The following is a 15632-nucleotide window of genomic DNA, read 5'->3' on the forward strand; positions in this document are numbered from 1 at the left end:
CCCCATTCCTGGAAGTGTTCAAGGCCAGGTTCGATAGGCCTGGAGCAACCTATTCTAGTGGAAGGGGTTGGAAGCGGATGCTCTTCAAGGTCCCTGCAGCCCACAGCACTCCCCGCGCTCCGGAGGCCGCCGGGCCGGGCCGGGCCGGGCCGCTCGCAGCAGCCCTGGGGACGCCGGCTGCCCGCAAAGCCCGGCGGGTGGAGAGCGGCGCGCAGAGCGGACGGGAGAGAGGGCGGCTGCCCGCAAAGCCCGGCCCGGCCGCCCGCGGCGCGGAGTGGGAGGCCGTCCTTAAGATGGCTGTTGTGCTCGAAGCGCCGCCGCTGTAGCGCTGCGAGGAGCCGCCCGCTCGCCCCGCTCCGCCGCGCCCGCCATGGAGTGCCCGCACCTCGGCTCCAGCGTCTGCATCGTACCCGACTCAGCCAAGTTCCCGCAGGGCTCGCCCTCCTCCTGGTGCTGCAGCGGTGAGTGCGGCCTGCGCTGCGCGGCCCTCCCGGCCCGAGGTGGCCCGACTGTTCTTTGTCCTCGCAGCACGGCGGGGGAGGGCTCGGGGCCGCGGGGGAGGGTGGCTGCCCCAGCCTCCATCCGCCGGGGCCGCCCCGCGGGACCCTCTGAGGGGGGCTGCGCCTTCCAGCCGCCGCTGCGCCCGCGGGGGAGCTTCGTGTCGAGGCAGGAGAGGGGGCTGCTCTTCCACCCCCGGCCCTGCCCCGGCCTACTAGCGCAGCGCTGTCCGGGCCGGGGTGGGCAGCGGACTTTGTCCCGGAGGGGCCGGCGCTCGGCGCCGCTGAGCTCTGCGAGGCCGCTCTCCTTTTGTCTGCCGGAGGAGCTGCGTGCTCGGTTCTGTCCCGGGACCGCGGCTGAGCAGGGTCAGTGTGTTCTTCAAATTGGACTGAGATTACTTATATATATATAAGACACGCTTTTGGAAGGAGTTTAGAGAGTGTAGTTTTAATAAGACTATTAAGGTTTAAGGCGTCGCTTGGGACCTCCCTTAAGATCAAGGAGCATCTCAGTGAAGGTGGTCTGTGGGGGTTTGGGAGTCACGCTCACCTACCTGTGAATCGGTAGGAGTGTAGAAGTCGTCTTTTTTTTAGTATTTTGTTCTTTGATTTAATAATGCAAATATCCTGTCGTCACTACTGTCCCTCACATGATCTTGTTTGTTCAGGGGCAGTCCCTTTAAACGTGCCGTGCGCCAGGTGTTTTAAATTTAGCTTTCTACACAGATAACCCCCGGTGTTTGCTGTTGTTGTTTGTTTGCTGTATTGTGTTCAGTTGTGCTCCACATGAAAGCGGACCCAACCACATCGATTTAACGTGCCCTGCTTAGAGTAGTAGCAGGACTTGTGCCTGTGGGCACTGGAGAGAAAGCCTCCTTTGGGAATGATCGACTAGGGACCACTGAAGGGCTGGATGTATTTTAAGGTGTTCCTTCTTTTTTAAAGGAAAGATGGTTGTCCTTTATCTCGTAGTGTCAGTGCCTTGGTGTGGGAAGGCTGCTGCTTACTTAACTTGTTCCCTGATTGCAGTTTCCGGGAGCCAAGGTGTGGTAGCGTTTCTGCTTCCTTTTGCAAAACCAGTTATTTTTCTCTGTAATGGTTTTGATTTAGAGTGGAGTCATGTGGAGAAATGATTAGAGGGAAAGGAGAAGTACAGGAAAAATTGTTGTCCCTAATGTTTTTTTACAAAAACTAACAAATTGTTGACAAGAAGTTTAACTCTGTAAGTCCATCAGTTATCTTCAGAATACCCAAGGATAAGCAAAGTTGTCAACAAGAATATGGCAGTAGGGAACCACCCTTCAGAGAACTTAGATGAAAGTACCAAAACTAAAAAGATATTCTGAGGTATTAATATAACTTCCTAGCTTAAAATAATAGCTAGTTTATGGCTACCCTCCTATGCATTCTGCTTCTCAAGAAAGAAGTTCAGCACTTAGAACAAATTTTTCTTCGTTGTTCAGAGGAATTTCTCACAAACCAGCACTTACAGGGGAGAGCCAGCTGCTGGGCAATCACCTGACTTATTTTAGAGCACTGAAGCAGGAGGATGGTATGAGGGCTTTTTGGGAACTGAATAATGATGGCACCATATCTAAGGGAGTTTGTTGTTTGTAATGCTTTTTATGAAAATAAAGATAAGTCATACAGTAATTGCATAGATAACTGTTGAAGTCCTAACAAGTGCCCAGAGAAAAAAGCTAGGTACATTGAATTTAAAACAGTCCAGTGAACAAACAGCAAGCTCTTGCTAATTTAAAGCAAATGAAATAGTGTTTTTAAAAAATACCTGTTGCATTTCTACTAGTATAGTAAAGCTGTAGTGCCTCAGTTCTCACTTCCAGCTAGTAGTATGTGATTATTGCTATATTAACTGCCTAATAGTATGTAGAGAACTGTGTTCTTATTGTTTGTACTCATTTTGGTGACTTTTTTTAAGATACATAATACTGGTTTATGTCAGGTCACACTAGATACTGTCTTGTTTGCTGAGTTTGATGTAATTTTGTAATACAAAATTAAACAGACAATGCTGCATGTAAATTAATACCTTGTCAAAATTTAAGGCGTTTTCTATTACTTTTGATGCTGTTTTCTAAGATTGTGTGGTTTTAATTCTGTTTGGTGGTGGTGGTGTCCCAGTTGTAGAAAAATATTTGGAAGGCAGTTTTCTGCAGTCTGTAATTACAAGGCATCTCTCATCAAGTATGTTGTCTTAAAATCAGAACTTGTCAGTCCTGTTCTTAGTTGTTGCTGACCTTTCGAGTAAAGGACAGTGATCCAGGAAACTTTCTGGCAGCCACCTGATGTGTCAGTGATAGCAAAATGTTGCAAAATAGGTTGGAGAGTGAGTTTTAATTCAGACTGCCAGTGACTATATTTGTCATTATCTGGGGTTCTAGAGATTTGTGGAGCTGTAGTTGCCATGCTTAGTGATGTACACTGTTTAAGTAACTTTTCCTTGTCTCTCCACAAAACCTCCTGATTGGAAGAGGTAATAAGGTAATATGGAGGCACTTTTGAATATTGTTACTTGATCTTGAATATTGTGTCACTGTGTAGTGGAGGAATGTTGCATTTGGTGCTGGTATTTGAAAGCCAGCCTTACTGAAGATAGCGAGTCTGTTAGAGGAGTGTGTGCATCAGCCTGAGGTGCTCTCAGTTGACCTAAATAAGTTTCCCTTGAAAGCTTCCTGCCAGAGTTGCTTTGGAGGTCTTGTGATGAAGGAAGATTCTTAAAGAAACACTGGGAGGAAGCATTGCCAGCAAGGGTGTGATCCAAATATCAATGGGTTTGCTCTCAGTTAATAACCTATAATTATGTTCATTTTTAAGTGTCTATGTCTTCTGTTGTGTTCCTGTTAGGTAGTTTGGAAATCAGAGAATTTAAGGCCCCCCATTCATATAGTGGTGTGCTTTCCCCAGGTATTTAATCCAGTCAGGCCTGCTGTGTACAGTAAGCAGTGCAGAAAGCAGCATATGTTTCCTTTGAGAAGTTTCAAAATTATCAAAAGAGAGTGCAGAATGTTTTTCTCTTTTTTTTTCTTTCTTTTTTTTCTTTTTTTTTCCCTTTTTTTTTTCTTTTTCTTTTTCTTTTCAGATCTATAGGCAGGTTGTTGTTGTAATTGGGTATTTAGGAGAAGATATATATGTAAAGTAGAAATGCTACAGAAACTGAAAATGGCTTTTAATCAGTGCTGTTATTTGAAATAATGTGAGCAGATATCTGCTAATTCCAATTGAGTGCAGTCTTTCCACTCACTTTAATTTCTGAAATTTGTGCTGAAGTTGGGAGCAGTGTAGCTGGAGGCACTGGCAATCCTGTGTCACAGACTGAAGCTGTTGCATTTGTATGATGTGCCACACCTTCAGCACTGTTGTGCAAATCATGTAATTATTAAAAGTACTCTGGAACAGCTCAGATGTGGTATTTCTCAACAGTTTTTCATAGAGTCATCAAACCACAGGGAGCCCTGCCCCACCTAAGTGAGATTGCAATCTTCAGCACACCTGTGGAAGTCTGGAGCAGTTTTCCATCTTTTTTCTGTGTGGTTGAGGAGTCATTAATTTTTCTCACTGGGCTCATTGGTTGTTCAATATAGAATTGGAAGTTCTGTCTTTAGAAGAACAACTGTAGATGGATAGGATTGAATCTGCTGAAGTAGAGATTATTTGATTTTTTTTTTTTAAGGGGAATTGCACTTGTGAAAGATGCTTAAAACTTGCTTTTTCAGATCACTGTCAGTTTAATACTATTTTTCCTCCTTAAAGACAACATTTTATTAAGTACTGAAGAACAGTTTTGGCTGTAGACTGGTGTTTCCTGCAAAAGCGTAATATATGTGCCTGGCATCAATTTTTTGCATTTGATTTCTGTTGCATGACAGTTGTAATTGCACTGGTGGTCAGAAACATATGTTGTGGGATTTGGAAATGACACTGGGAGTATGAAAGTCAGGAGAGCCAGCACATGCAAGCTTTTTGAGGCCTCATGAACAGTGATTATGTTGGAAATCCACATGCTGAGTTAATGACTTTCTTTGTGTGTGTTTTAAGTTACTAAAATATTTGGTAAATTCAGTTTGTTCAGAATAACCCCAGATATCCCTGAGTGCATATTTAGATTTGAGATCAAATATTTTGGGCTGAGTAGAGCTTTCAAGAACATGACTGCACTGGGTCAGGCTTCTTTTGATGGGTTTTTTTTGTTTGCTGCTTCCCCGCCCACGCCCCTTCAGATTTGGTTTTCTCAGTTAAATTAGTCTCACTGTTCTGCTTTCACTGGAGTAGGTAATGCCATTTTGCCACACTGTGATTTCTGGCTTTGGATCGTTGCAGTCAGTCCCAAAACAAGTCAAGTGTAAAAGCACAGGTACAGACTTTACCCTCTTGTCTTTCCTTTTCATCCCAGCTGCTTCTTAGTGTTGCTTCTCCATTTCCGTATTTCTGTCTCTGTCTGCTTTTCCAGTTTTATTAGTAGAGGTCCTGATTTCTTCTGTCTTTTCATGATTACTGTAATATAGGAGGAGGGAAAACTATGAAACTGGAGTGGGGTAGGTAGGACCTTATTCCTAAGAAAACTTCAGTTCTCTGCATGTAAACTCGGTGAGATCATGGATAGTGTGTGGACCTCATGGTCTGTATTGTGTGTGTGAGGATTATTTGTCACCCTATACCTGGAAAATTAATTTGGCCTGGAAATTGCCAGATTTTTCTGAAATTTAAATGACAAAGTAAATAAAATTTTTTAATTACCCATTTTTATTTAGTAACTTTAATTTCAGAGTTGGATACTCTTTCACCTTTTCATTTTCTCTGGGTCACTGCTATGCAGGAATGCTTGTTAGTAACTCTATTTTATAGGTTGTAATATCTCATTAGATTCATTCTCTGGCTGTTTTAAGTTAGCTTGTTAGATTTATGCTTTTTTAGACTCAGTCTTGTTTTCCTTAAAATTGGTTTGTTTTTTTTTTTCCAGTTTGAATTGGTTACTGATGTGTGAACTGACCATGGGGTCAGCAGCTGCCATGGCCTGTGAGGTGGAGCACACTGCTTTGGAACCAGTTCTGTCAAAAGATAGACATTTATTGAGATAGGATAAAAGTCTTAATTTTGGTCTCATAAATTAGATGGAAATTTTATTTTAATTGCCAAAAATAAGTGAGTCTTTCAGATGATTAGTATCTTTTACAAGTTAGTAAACTTAAATTTATGGGGATTAATATTGTCTAGATTTTCTTCTGAAAATTTTGTTTATACTCTACACAACAATCATAATCTATCACAAAATTTGAACATTAGATTGGAGAAGAGATGCTTCAGTGGAAAAGAAGTAGACATTTAATATGTTGCATTTGAGAAACTAGATCTAATGTTCATGATGATTTTGAAGATAGTCAGTAGTAAAATATGCCATTCAAAGTTGTTGTAAGTATCTGGTGCTTTGAAATTACTCTTCAAAGTGTGGCAGGTAAGGAGGCAGGGTCGTCTGACATTGTGGAAGCAGGATGAGACACTCGTGTGTGGAGCAGACTCTTGATTTACCTCAGGTTAGGGTAAATCTCATTACAGATGGTTTCAATGGCACCTGCCTTTTCCAAGATCTTCAGGGGTATGCAGGTGTTAAACAATATCAGTCATTATGTTTTGATTTTGTCAAGATACTGAGGGTGGCACACTTAGATTGCTTAAATTTTGGTTTTTTTTAGTCACATGTGTGTCTGAGATTGACAGAGTGAAAGTTTCAGACCCAGTGTTTGGAATAAAATTAAGCTTTGTGCCATTTCTCATTTGATCAGTAGCACTCACTTAATTTAGTACCCTGTTCATCTTTGCTTTTTGTTTTAAATAACATTCCTTACCTAGGTAAAAAGTGATTAAAATCCATTAATTAAAATATTCTATGAAGGTTAAAAAGTGCAATTTAATAAAAAATTTGGATCTGAAAACTAGTTAAGGCTGTTGTGATTTATACTTCAATATTGTTGGAGGAAACAGATTTTAATGTAGAGTGAATTGGAATTGCTTTTTGGTGCCCTTGTTGTGGGATTAGTGTAAGATTTTGTCCTTAAAAATTATTTTCCTTGATTATTAGAGGATGTGTTAAATGGTGCTTGATATAATGACTATACTTGGCATTTAGCAGTCTTATCTAGTATGTCAAAGCAATCATCTGGGGTTACCCCCTTTGGAATATCTTGCATAATTTTAGATTTGTAAACATAGTTTGAGATTCCCGTGCTAGATTTAATTACCCAGGTGAATCTAATCCAAATACCCCCAGGCAAACTGGCAGAAAAAGGTGGTGGTTCTGGAAGTTGGCCTGCCCCTGTGGTGCAAGCAGACAGCTTTTTGCCTGTGAAGCAAGTGATACGCTCATATTTGGGGATGGGGATTGAAGGTCCTTATCAATATCAAACAGGGAAATACTGGTTTTTCAAGGTTATTCATAGGTGGGAATGTAAGCATCAGCTTGTCTGTGTCAAAATAGGTGTATTTTGAGAAACAAAGCTCACTCTTTAAAATTTTTAAAAGTTTAGTAAGAGGTAAAAAGGATAGCACCCAGTGCTGGGGTACATGATGAACTGCTAGAAGCACACCATTAAGTATAACAACTCTTCCTATATACTTTCTCATTGCATTGGTCAAATGCATATTAATGAATATTATATATATTCAGGCATTCCTTTGAGTTTACATGGTCTGAGAATTCTTTATCATAGTTCTACCCTTGACCTTATCAGTTCTACCCTTGACCTCATCCTAGAGTACATGCCACAATGCAGATGGGATTTTGAATCTTGTATTTTATTTCTTCACGAGGCCCCCTGGTCTGTGGTTTGTGGTTTTATTGTTAGCCAAAGGGTCTGTGCTATATGCTTCCTTGTGCTTTTGGTGTTATTTGTCTGTTTTTTTCCAATGTTATCATACAGATGTTATAGCTGTTTTTACAAGTACTTTCAATTAACATTAGCTATTTCACTATTGTCAGCTACAAAAATAAAGGGATTAGTTATTATTTCACAACTACAATTACTTCTGCAAAAGTTAATGTCATAATACACAGTACATCGCCTCTATTTTAATATTTTGCATAAGCCTGAACTATAACATATATATTTATTACAGATATTTATTATATATTTATTACAGATATGCAGTTTACACAGAGATTAGGATATTAAATATAAAAGGCTGACAAATTACACTATATCAAAAGAGATTACAAACTGTACTATATTAAAAAAAATTACTAAAGCTAATAATAGTGAAAGATAATAACTACATAGTTAGTTATTTATAATGTTTTCTCACAATAACCTTGACCTTTTTAATTTTTTTGAGGTTTTACCCTTCAGTTCATGTTTTGATTTGGTAATGTTTTTATCCACCATGCATTTCTTTCTCTTTTTTTTTTTTTTTTTTTTTTGGTCACAGGGATGGTTTAATATGTCTTTTGCTGGTATTGGTGAAGTAGGAATGTAATATTGGCAACTACAAACAAACAGATTATTACTAGATCATATAAAGAAAGCAAGAAGACTTCTTTCTGTCTTTCCCCTGTTTTCCCTCCTATTCCCAGTTTGCGTATTTTGACCTGCTATTAATTGCTGACTTACTCAAAATGACATTACACTGTTGGCTTTAGTGTGTTTTTTTTTCTAGCTGCTGTCTGAAAATGAGCATTTATGTGTCTTGCTCTAACATAAAGATTTACTAACTTCCTTTTTTTTTTTTTTTTTTGTGGATGCTGCTGCTACACTGAGGAACAATATCTGTTTTTCTTTGAAGGCTAAAAGCATTCAATTTTAAAATATCTGTATTTAGATTTGTATGCTAATTAGTTATCAAAGTAGCCGAACAACTAAAAAGTGTTTTTAGAGTGTAAAGGAGAAATAGAGGCAGTAATGTTTAAAAGAAGGCTTTTGGCTATGCCTGTTCATTAAGATCAGACTGCCTCTATTGTTTTCTTTCGTTCTGTCTTTCCATAGTTTTCACTGTGCTTTCAGGTAGGATGTGATTTTTGTGGTAACTGCTGACATGTCTGTGTTTTCCTGAAGTTTGGCTGGACATGTAGAAAGCTGAAATTCTCAGAAGAAATGGCAGTAGTGTACCCTGGGAGACGAATGTCTGTGTATGACTGGAGGCACTGATCCTGTCTCTCCCTCCCTTACCCAGAGCTCGGGGTGTCTCCGTAGCGCTGCTGGGAGTGACTTGACTTCGGTTTGGCACCTCCTCCCCCCAGTTCAGCCACATCCTGGGACCTGTTTATACCTCTTAGAAGTAGTTTTCCTGACTTCCTTGTCTGCTTTTCCATCACTGCGCTGAGAACACAGGCAAACAAAAACGCCTGCATTTTTGTAACATTCCTGTTTCTCAATGTGGAATTCTGATTGCGTAATCTGAATGCTGAACTGAAGCCAGTGCGCGGTTGAGTGTGGGGAGGAGAATTTCAGGCCAGTGAAGCGGACCACCTTGTTCTCTGACGTTCTTCAGTGTTAGGAATTTGTTGGGCACTTCAGTGACCTACGATTCTGTGAAAAGTTGTGCACCTACCCCTGCTTTATATTCTTGCACAGGTGTTGTTTTGTATATCTAAATTATATATGGTTTTCCACTGTAGATGGGATGGTTCACTGTAACCATGTGAAATTTCTTCTATGAGACTGAGCAGTGCTTTTATTTAGCACAAGGAGGAGGAAACTACATGTACAGGTATGCATGAGCACAAATGGTTGTTCACAAATTATCACTAAATCACTTGTCTTCATACTAGAAACCCGATCTTTTGGATTTTGTCTGAAAGATAAAGACGGGGAAGTAACTTGTGGTTTTTTCCATAGCTGCAAGTGAGGGTTATTTCTTTCTTTCTTTAAATATTCTTTGGAGTTTTAATTGAATTCTCTTATATTTGAATGTGATTTGAGTCAGGCTATGACTTGATATTGTTGAGACTTCTTCATTGTGAAAAAGGTATTAACATTTTTAAATGTTTAGTAGTGCATATTAGGAGACTTGCTTCCTTGTGAGTTTTCTTGCTTTGTATAAATGTAATTGAAATTTCCTTAATCTTAACTTTTAGTTTAGTTATATGTGTGTTAGCTCATTTTAAAACAAAGCATTTTAAATAGTATAATTGAAAACCTTTTTCCTTTCTGTCTGGTTTAGTTTTGGTTAGAATGCTGTTTTTCTGAAATATGCAGTAAAGATATCTACAAATGAAAAAGTTGTGCAACATATTGTTAAATAGATTTTTTTTTTTTTTGTAATGGTTAAGAGTTTAGAACAAATTAAGTGCATGTATGAACTGCTTTTAATGGGGCGAGAGAAGGAGGGAAAGAAAAACTTTTTGAAATTTAGTCTGAAAACAAATGGGAGTATTCTTTAAAACCTGGACAGTAAAAGCAGCTGGCTTCTAAGTGTAGAACATGTCACTAGTTTTCAAAGCCTGTAGTGTTCCTTTTTCCTGCATTCTTTGTTAAAAATGGGGTTTTCATCTGCTCAGGGGTGAAAAAAATACTCTTGCAACATTTACTTCCTTTTTCAGTCACTTGACTTTCATTACAGTTATTTACCTGTCATTTACTGGCTGCCTTAAATGTGGAGCAGATGCTTTTCCCACATACATATATGCTTTAAACATTCCCCAGTCAAACAAAAAAAAAACAAACCCACAGTCAACAAGCATGCACATTTAACTCTGTATTTAACTTTGAAAAACATATTCCTAGATTATAAGATAGGGTTAGTATTCTTACTGTACTTCTGGGTATGTTAAGGCCTACCCTGTCTTTTCAGTACTTTTGATTCCTCCTGAATGTAAACATATAGTAAGGTCAGATAATAATAAAGATTTTGTGTACACTTGAAGGAACTGTCTTTTTAAATACACAAATGATTGTCAGAAGCTGGGAGCCTAATCAGTTGTATTGGTGTATGTGAACTTAGTAGTAAGGAACTTACTACTTCTGTTAGTCATTTTTACATACTGCTGGTAAAAATACTAATGTACCTTGGAGGATACCTGTATTCTTTAAGTCTTCTTTGTTCCTGGCAATAAGGTGTTTTTTCAATGCCAGTGTCTGATTCTGCACATATCCACTTACCCTGCAGTCTTGACTGATGTTCTGTGATGAGGAAGACTTGCAATTTTTGCCTTGAGATGCTGTTTATTGTATATACTGGTTTCTAAGTGAGTTTGTGGGCCAGGAGGAAAGAGTGCACATGGCTCTTGAATGTTGTGATTTGGTCCATTCATCTTGGTGGAAAATCCTTTGTTCCAGTCTCAATTTTAACAACTGAGTGTTTAGTTTGGTGGATTTTTAATGTAGAGTGCATGGATATTCCTTGCTGTGGAGCCTGCAGCATGGGTGAAAGCTGTAACTGCTTGTGGATTTCTTGGGGTTCAGAAGGTCAGGGTGACCCTGAGATCCTAAAGAGTCTTTGCTTCCCTAGCCTGACGCAGACAAAGAAGGAGCCTGGAATGCATCCGAAGGAGCCTGGAATGCGTCCGATTGCGCTTTCAAAGTTGTTTATTTCTTCTTATCTATAACGTTCTTTCTCTGACCTGTCGAGCTCTGGCTAGCAAGGAGGCCATGGACATCTGCTCCTGAGCCTTGGGCAGCTCCCACCCTATATACTCAAAACTACGTGTACTATGTTTACAACTTATTACCAATTCCCATCACCCATCTTAGACTGTGAATCTCTACCTTAAACCAGTAGAAAGGTGTCACCATCATGCCAAGACATGGAGGATAATACGAAGGAGGAGAAGGCTGGGACATGCCCAAATTCCTCCATCTTGTACCTCCTTGAACCCCATTCTAAAAACCCCAAAATTCTACTTTTCCACCCTGTGTTAGTTCAAGTATCAGACTACTAAAACCCTTGTGACTTGTAATTCCTTATACAAAATTGACAACTTTTTCCACAGGCTAAAATCTAAGCCACAGATGTGTTGCAGAATTTCTGAGAGAGAGAGGGCATGATTTATGTCTGGAGTAAGAATTGAGCTACCCCTCAGACTAGGCCCCTAATAAGCAGCCTTGGTGGGGCCTGGAAGCCTTTGACGCAGTAATAAATTAGTTGTGGTGCAGTTAGAGATTATGTTAAGGTGACTACAAAGCAATGAGCTATCTGAGTGTGAAGTAGGGTAGAGCTGCAGTGTGAAAAGCCTGACCCACCTTAAGGCAAAGGTAAACAATGTTAGCTTGCCAATGAGAGTGCTTCATAAACTGTAAACTACATGGAAGTGTATATAAACTGCCATCTTCTCACTAATAAAAGGAGAAATTTTTTTAACCCAATTGGCTCGACCTGCGTTCATCCTGTCCAGCACCCCCTCATATTATAAGAAGTCCCTGCTTTTTCCGTAGCCTGAACAGGGACTCGGGAGGCTCCAGGGGCTCCCAAATTGCCTTTGAGGCAACGGGGAGCATCTCCAAATTGCGTGAAAAGAAGACGCGTGACGGGAAGATTCTGATCCCAAATCGTTATAGTGACGGGGATCAAGGTGCCGGAGCAATCAAAGACTCCAGACTCCAATCGTGCTGACTACAAAGGGAGATGGTTTCCAGAATTCTTGTTTTGCGTTGGGAAATGCAGGAGCAAACGCTGAAGACTCCGCAGGTTCACTCATCGACCACGCAGCACGGGTGGACCGAAGGGAACGGGGCTGCTGGAGCGAGTGTCTCTGCTGGCTTGAGAAAAAGCTGGGAGTGCCTCGCACTGGTGGTTGAAGTAAGCTGCAAACAAAGAGGGTGGACGTGGCCACGGAAAGAGACTGGTAGGCTTCGTTGCGGCTTCTTTTGCATATCTCTCCAAGAGAGAAGAAAAGGTAAAAGAGACTGATTTAAAGCAGCTGGCTTTGTGGGCCAGAAACCAGGGAAAATTACAGAAGCCCTCACTCATCCCTAGCGAGACGGGGTGGCAAACACTACAGCAACGGGCTGTGGTGGCGAGCACCGGCTAGCCGCCTGGGTGGAACGCAGAAGCGGCCGGCCAGGCGGGCGCGGAGCCAGTCGGCGTGGGGCCAGCTGGCGCGGAGCCTGAAGCAGTCCCAGAGCGGTGCAGATGTTGGCCAAGAGACAGAAGGTTGTTGCCACGCAACAACACAAGGGCAGAGGGGCTTCCCGGCACCAGGGCCGTGCTGGATTCAGAGCAGGCGGGCTGCGGCCATGGCGGGGGCGTCTTTTCCCACATCCCCATGGTGATGCAGCAAGGACGGTAGTGATACGGTATCGCCCCCTCCTCTCCCTGGAAACCCGGCCATGGCAGCGGCACACCCGCGAGTGTGGGTGGGGGGAGGGGGGCCGCAGCACCCAGCCATGGCAGCGGAGACGTCTGTATGGCACCATAGTGGCCGCAGCAGCGACATCGCCGAGGGCAGCAGCGCAACCGATGGCGGGATGGCAGCACTACAGCAAAAATTTCAACAGCATCTTCCCAATTTCTTACAAGAGTCAGAAGATATAATGGAAGGTACAGCAGTACCGAGTCATTCTCCAAGATGCAAAGAAGGATGCAAATCAATATTATTTCAAATATGATATAGATAAAAAACTGTATAAAGATAGAAGTATTAGTAATGATTTAACTACTAAAAATGTCTCTGAAAACAAAGCATTTGAGAAATGTCAGTCAGATGGAATGTTGGTATTGAGTTTGTAATCTTTATTTTTGGGTTTTATAGGTAATAAGATAAATAGTGGTTGTTATTAATGTTATATGAATGCTTTAGAAAGATTGTCTTAAACTATTTTAAATATTTCTTGTTGATAAGTTGATCATATAATGGGAGTTGTCTGATTTTCGGGATAAAAATTATTATTAAGGTATTAAGGTATTGAGGTGTTATGGCATTTACAGTCAGTTTTCATATGTTTTATTGTCTCTTTAGGTGATTGATTACAAGATGTGTTTCTTCAGGATCCTGTGTTTTTGATTTTTTTAACTACTCATGTGGTTTTTTTGTCCAATCTTTTATGCAGCTGCAATTCATCTCCCCTCACACTTCCATTGTCCAGATTTTGGTTCAAGATTTCAGACTTCAAATAGAGTATTTGTTGTGTTTAGAGAATTTCTGTCTTGAAAGAAATTTTAGACAGATTTGATTATTTGATGGTTTGATAAATTTTTAATCGTAAGGTTTTTTACTCGTAACTGTTATTTCTAAGACTTTTGTTTCATAATGTGTTAAAGGAGATCCTCCAATTAGAGTTCGAGTTCTGGACAAGCTCTGGCTCTACTTGGATGGAGCGACTGACCCAGGTGTTTTCTGCATCAAAAAGTATTCAAGTCCTTTTGGCTTGACAATTTGACCATATATGACAGCTAACCCTGTGTTTAAAGGGAGTTTGGAGAGACATGAATCTGGACATGATTTCTCCAGATCTCTGTTGTTTTCAGGTTTGTCAGCTGCTGCAGACTCTGGGATGACAATTTGATATTTTAGTGCTTGGTAACTGTGATTTTATATGTAAGATTAATTCTGTATTATCTGATTGATTTTTATTTGTTGTTAGTTTCTTTACTACATGTATTGTTCTGTTCTTTATGTCTTTTCATGTTTTTAACAAAGATGTTGATACCTCCATTTCTTCATGCAATTTTAAGGAACAGAATTGAGAAAGAACCTTCCAGTCCCTGTGGGGATGTTGGGTTTGTTTGTGTTTTAACAGGTACAGAATCTGGATGGATTTCAATGAAGAATGTAGAATTTATCAACTGCAAGAAAGCACTGGTCTCTCCTTAAGCAGGAGCAGAAGATGCACAGAAAAATGTAGATTGTGCAAAGATTTGTATTTCACCCACAGAAGACCGTGGACTTCGGGTTTTTTCATAAATGTGTGGTTTTGGTGATGTTACAGAATTTGGTTACTAGGTTTAAGTAAGGCCTTTGATTCTTCTGTTCATTTTGCCATTGTTTTTCAATGGCAAAAGAAAAAGAGGGACAATAAGTTAGATAATCATAAGCATAACATTAAGTTTATCATAAGTTATAGTTTGTATTTAGAATTAAGTTTTCTCCTTTCATATTAGACAGGGCAATCAAGAACATAAGAAATATGTAGTGGGGCAGAGTGTTTCTATTAATTAGTGTTTTAGTAACTAAGGTATTTAGAATGCTTGACAAGAGACAAAACAAGTGGAGCACTTGGGCCAAACAAATGGGCCAAGATTCATTTTGCCTGTTGTTAAATACACCATATAATTCTTTTCATGCCTGTTTGATTTGAGTTCCACTGGTTTCAATTGCAGAGTTCAAAGCTTAAACTCTAGCCAGAATAAATCCAAAAAGGGTGTTCTGGGAGCATAAGCTGTTGCAGTCAGGCAAAGTCTTAAAATTGCTGATGTCAAACCTCCAGAATTCAATCTCTGGGGTTCTGTCCCAAGAAATCATTGTTTGATAACTGGCTCAATTCTTTAGGCTTTGCTAGTTGAGTCAAAGATTTAGTTCATTTTGGTATTGTATTTTTTCTTACTACTATAATTATTTTAATTTTTATACCGTGTTTATTACAATGTACGCAGAAGATAGTGCACCGCGCCTCCAAGTCAGCCTGGGTAGCTCAAAAAGAGGGAATTGTTGCAGAATTTCTGAGAGAGAGAGGGCATGATTTATGTCTGGAGTAAGAATTGAGCTACCCCTCAGACTAGGCCCCTAATAAGCAGCCTTGGTGGGGCCTGGAAGCCTTTGACGCAGTAATAAATTAGTTGTGGTGCAGTTAGAGATTATGTTAAGGTGACTACAAAGTAATGAGCTATCTGAGTGTGAAGTAGGGTAGAGCTGCAGTGTGAAAAGCCTGACCCACCTTAAGGCAAAGGTAAACAATGTTAGCTTGCCAATGAGAGTGCTTCATAAACTGTAAACTACATGGAAGTGTATATAAACTGCCATCTTCTCACTAATAAAAGGAGAAATTTTTTTAACCCAATTGGCTCGACCTGCGTTCATCCTGTCCAGCACCCCCTCATATTATAAGAAGTCCTTACTTTTCAGATGTTTTTGACTTCATGCCAGGGTTGTCAAGACCCCTGCCAGGGTCTTGAGACAGCCAGGACATCCTGGACTCTGATGACTGCTAAGCTGTGTGAAAGTTTCACTTGGTCCCTTGCTTTGTCTTACTGTTC

At 40.6% G+C, this 15632-nt stretch overlaps 1 protein-coding gene across 3 annotated transcripts in view; it reads left to right on the forward strand.

The window, feature by feature from the left end:
* Window positions 1-247: 247 nt before the first annotated feature.
* USP3 (ubiquitin specific peptidase 3) overlaps window positions 248-15632 on the forward strand; it is a 48855-nt gene continuing 33470 nt past the window's right edge. The window contains exons 1-2 of one of the 3 annotated variants that reach the window (XM_021548309.3): window positions 248-461; window positions 1443-1541. In XM_021548309.3, coding sequence (XP_021403984.1) covers window positions 371-461; window positions 1443-1541 — 190 coding nt within the window. In that variant the 5' untranslated portion in view covers window positions 248-370. Of the gene's footprint in view, window positions 462-608; window positions 864-1442; window positions 1542-15632 lie in introns of those variants that run through there. The other 2 variants (XM_021548311.3, XM_021548310.3) reach the window with 2 other exon arrangements.

Source organism: Lonchura striata, chromosome 11 (assembly GCF_046129695.1).
Source record: "Lonchura striata isolate bLonStr1 chromosome 11, bLonStr1.mat, whole genome shotgun sequence".
NCBI classification, from domain to species: domain Eukaryota; kingdom Metazoa; phylum Chordata; class Aves; order Passeriformes; family Estrildidae; genus Lonchura; species Lonchura striata.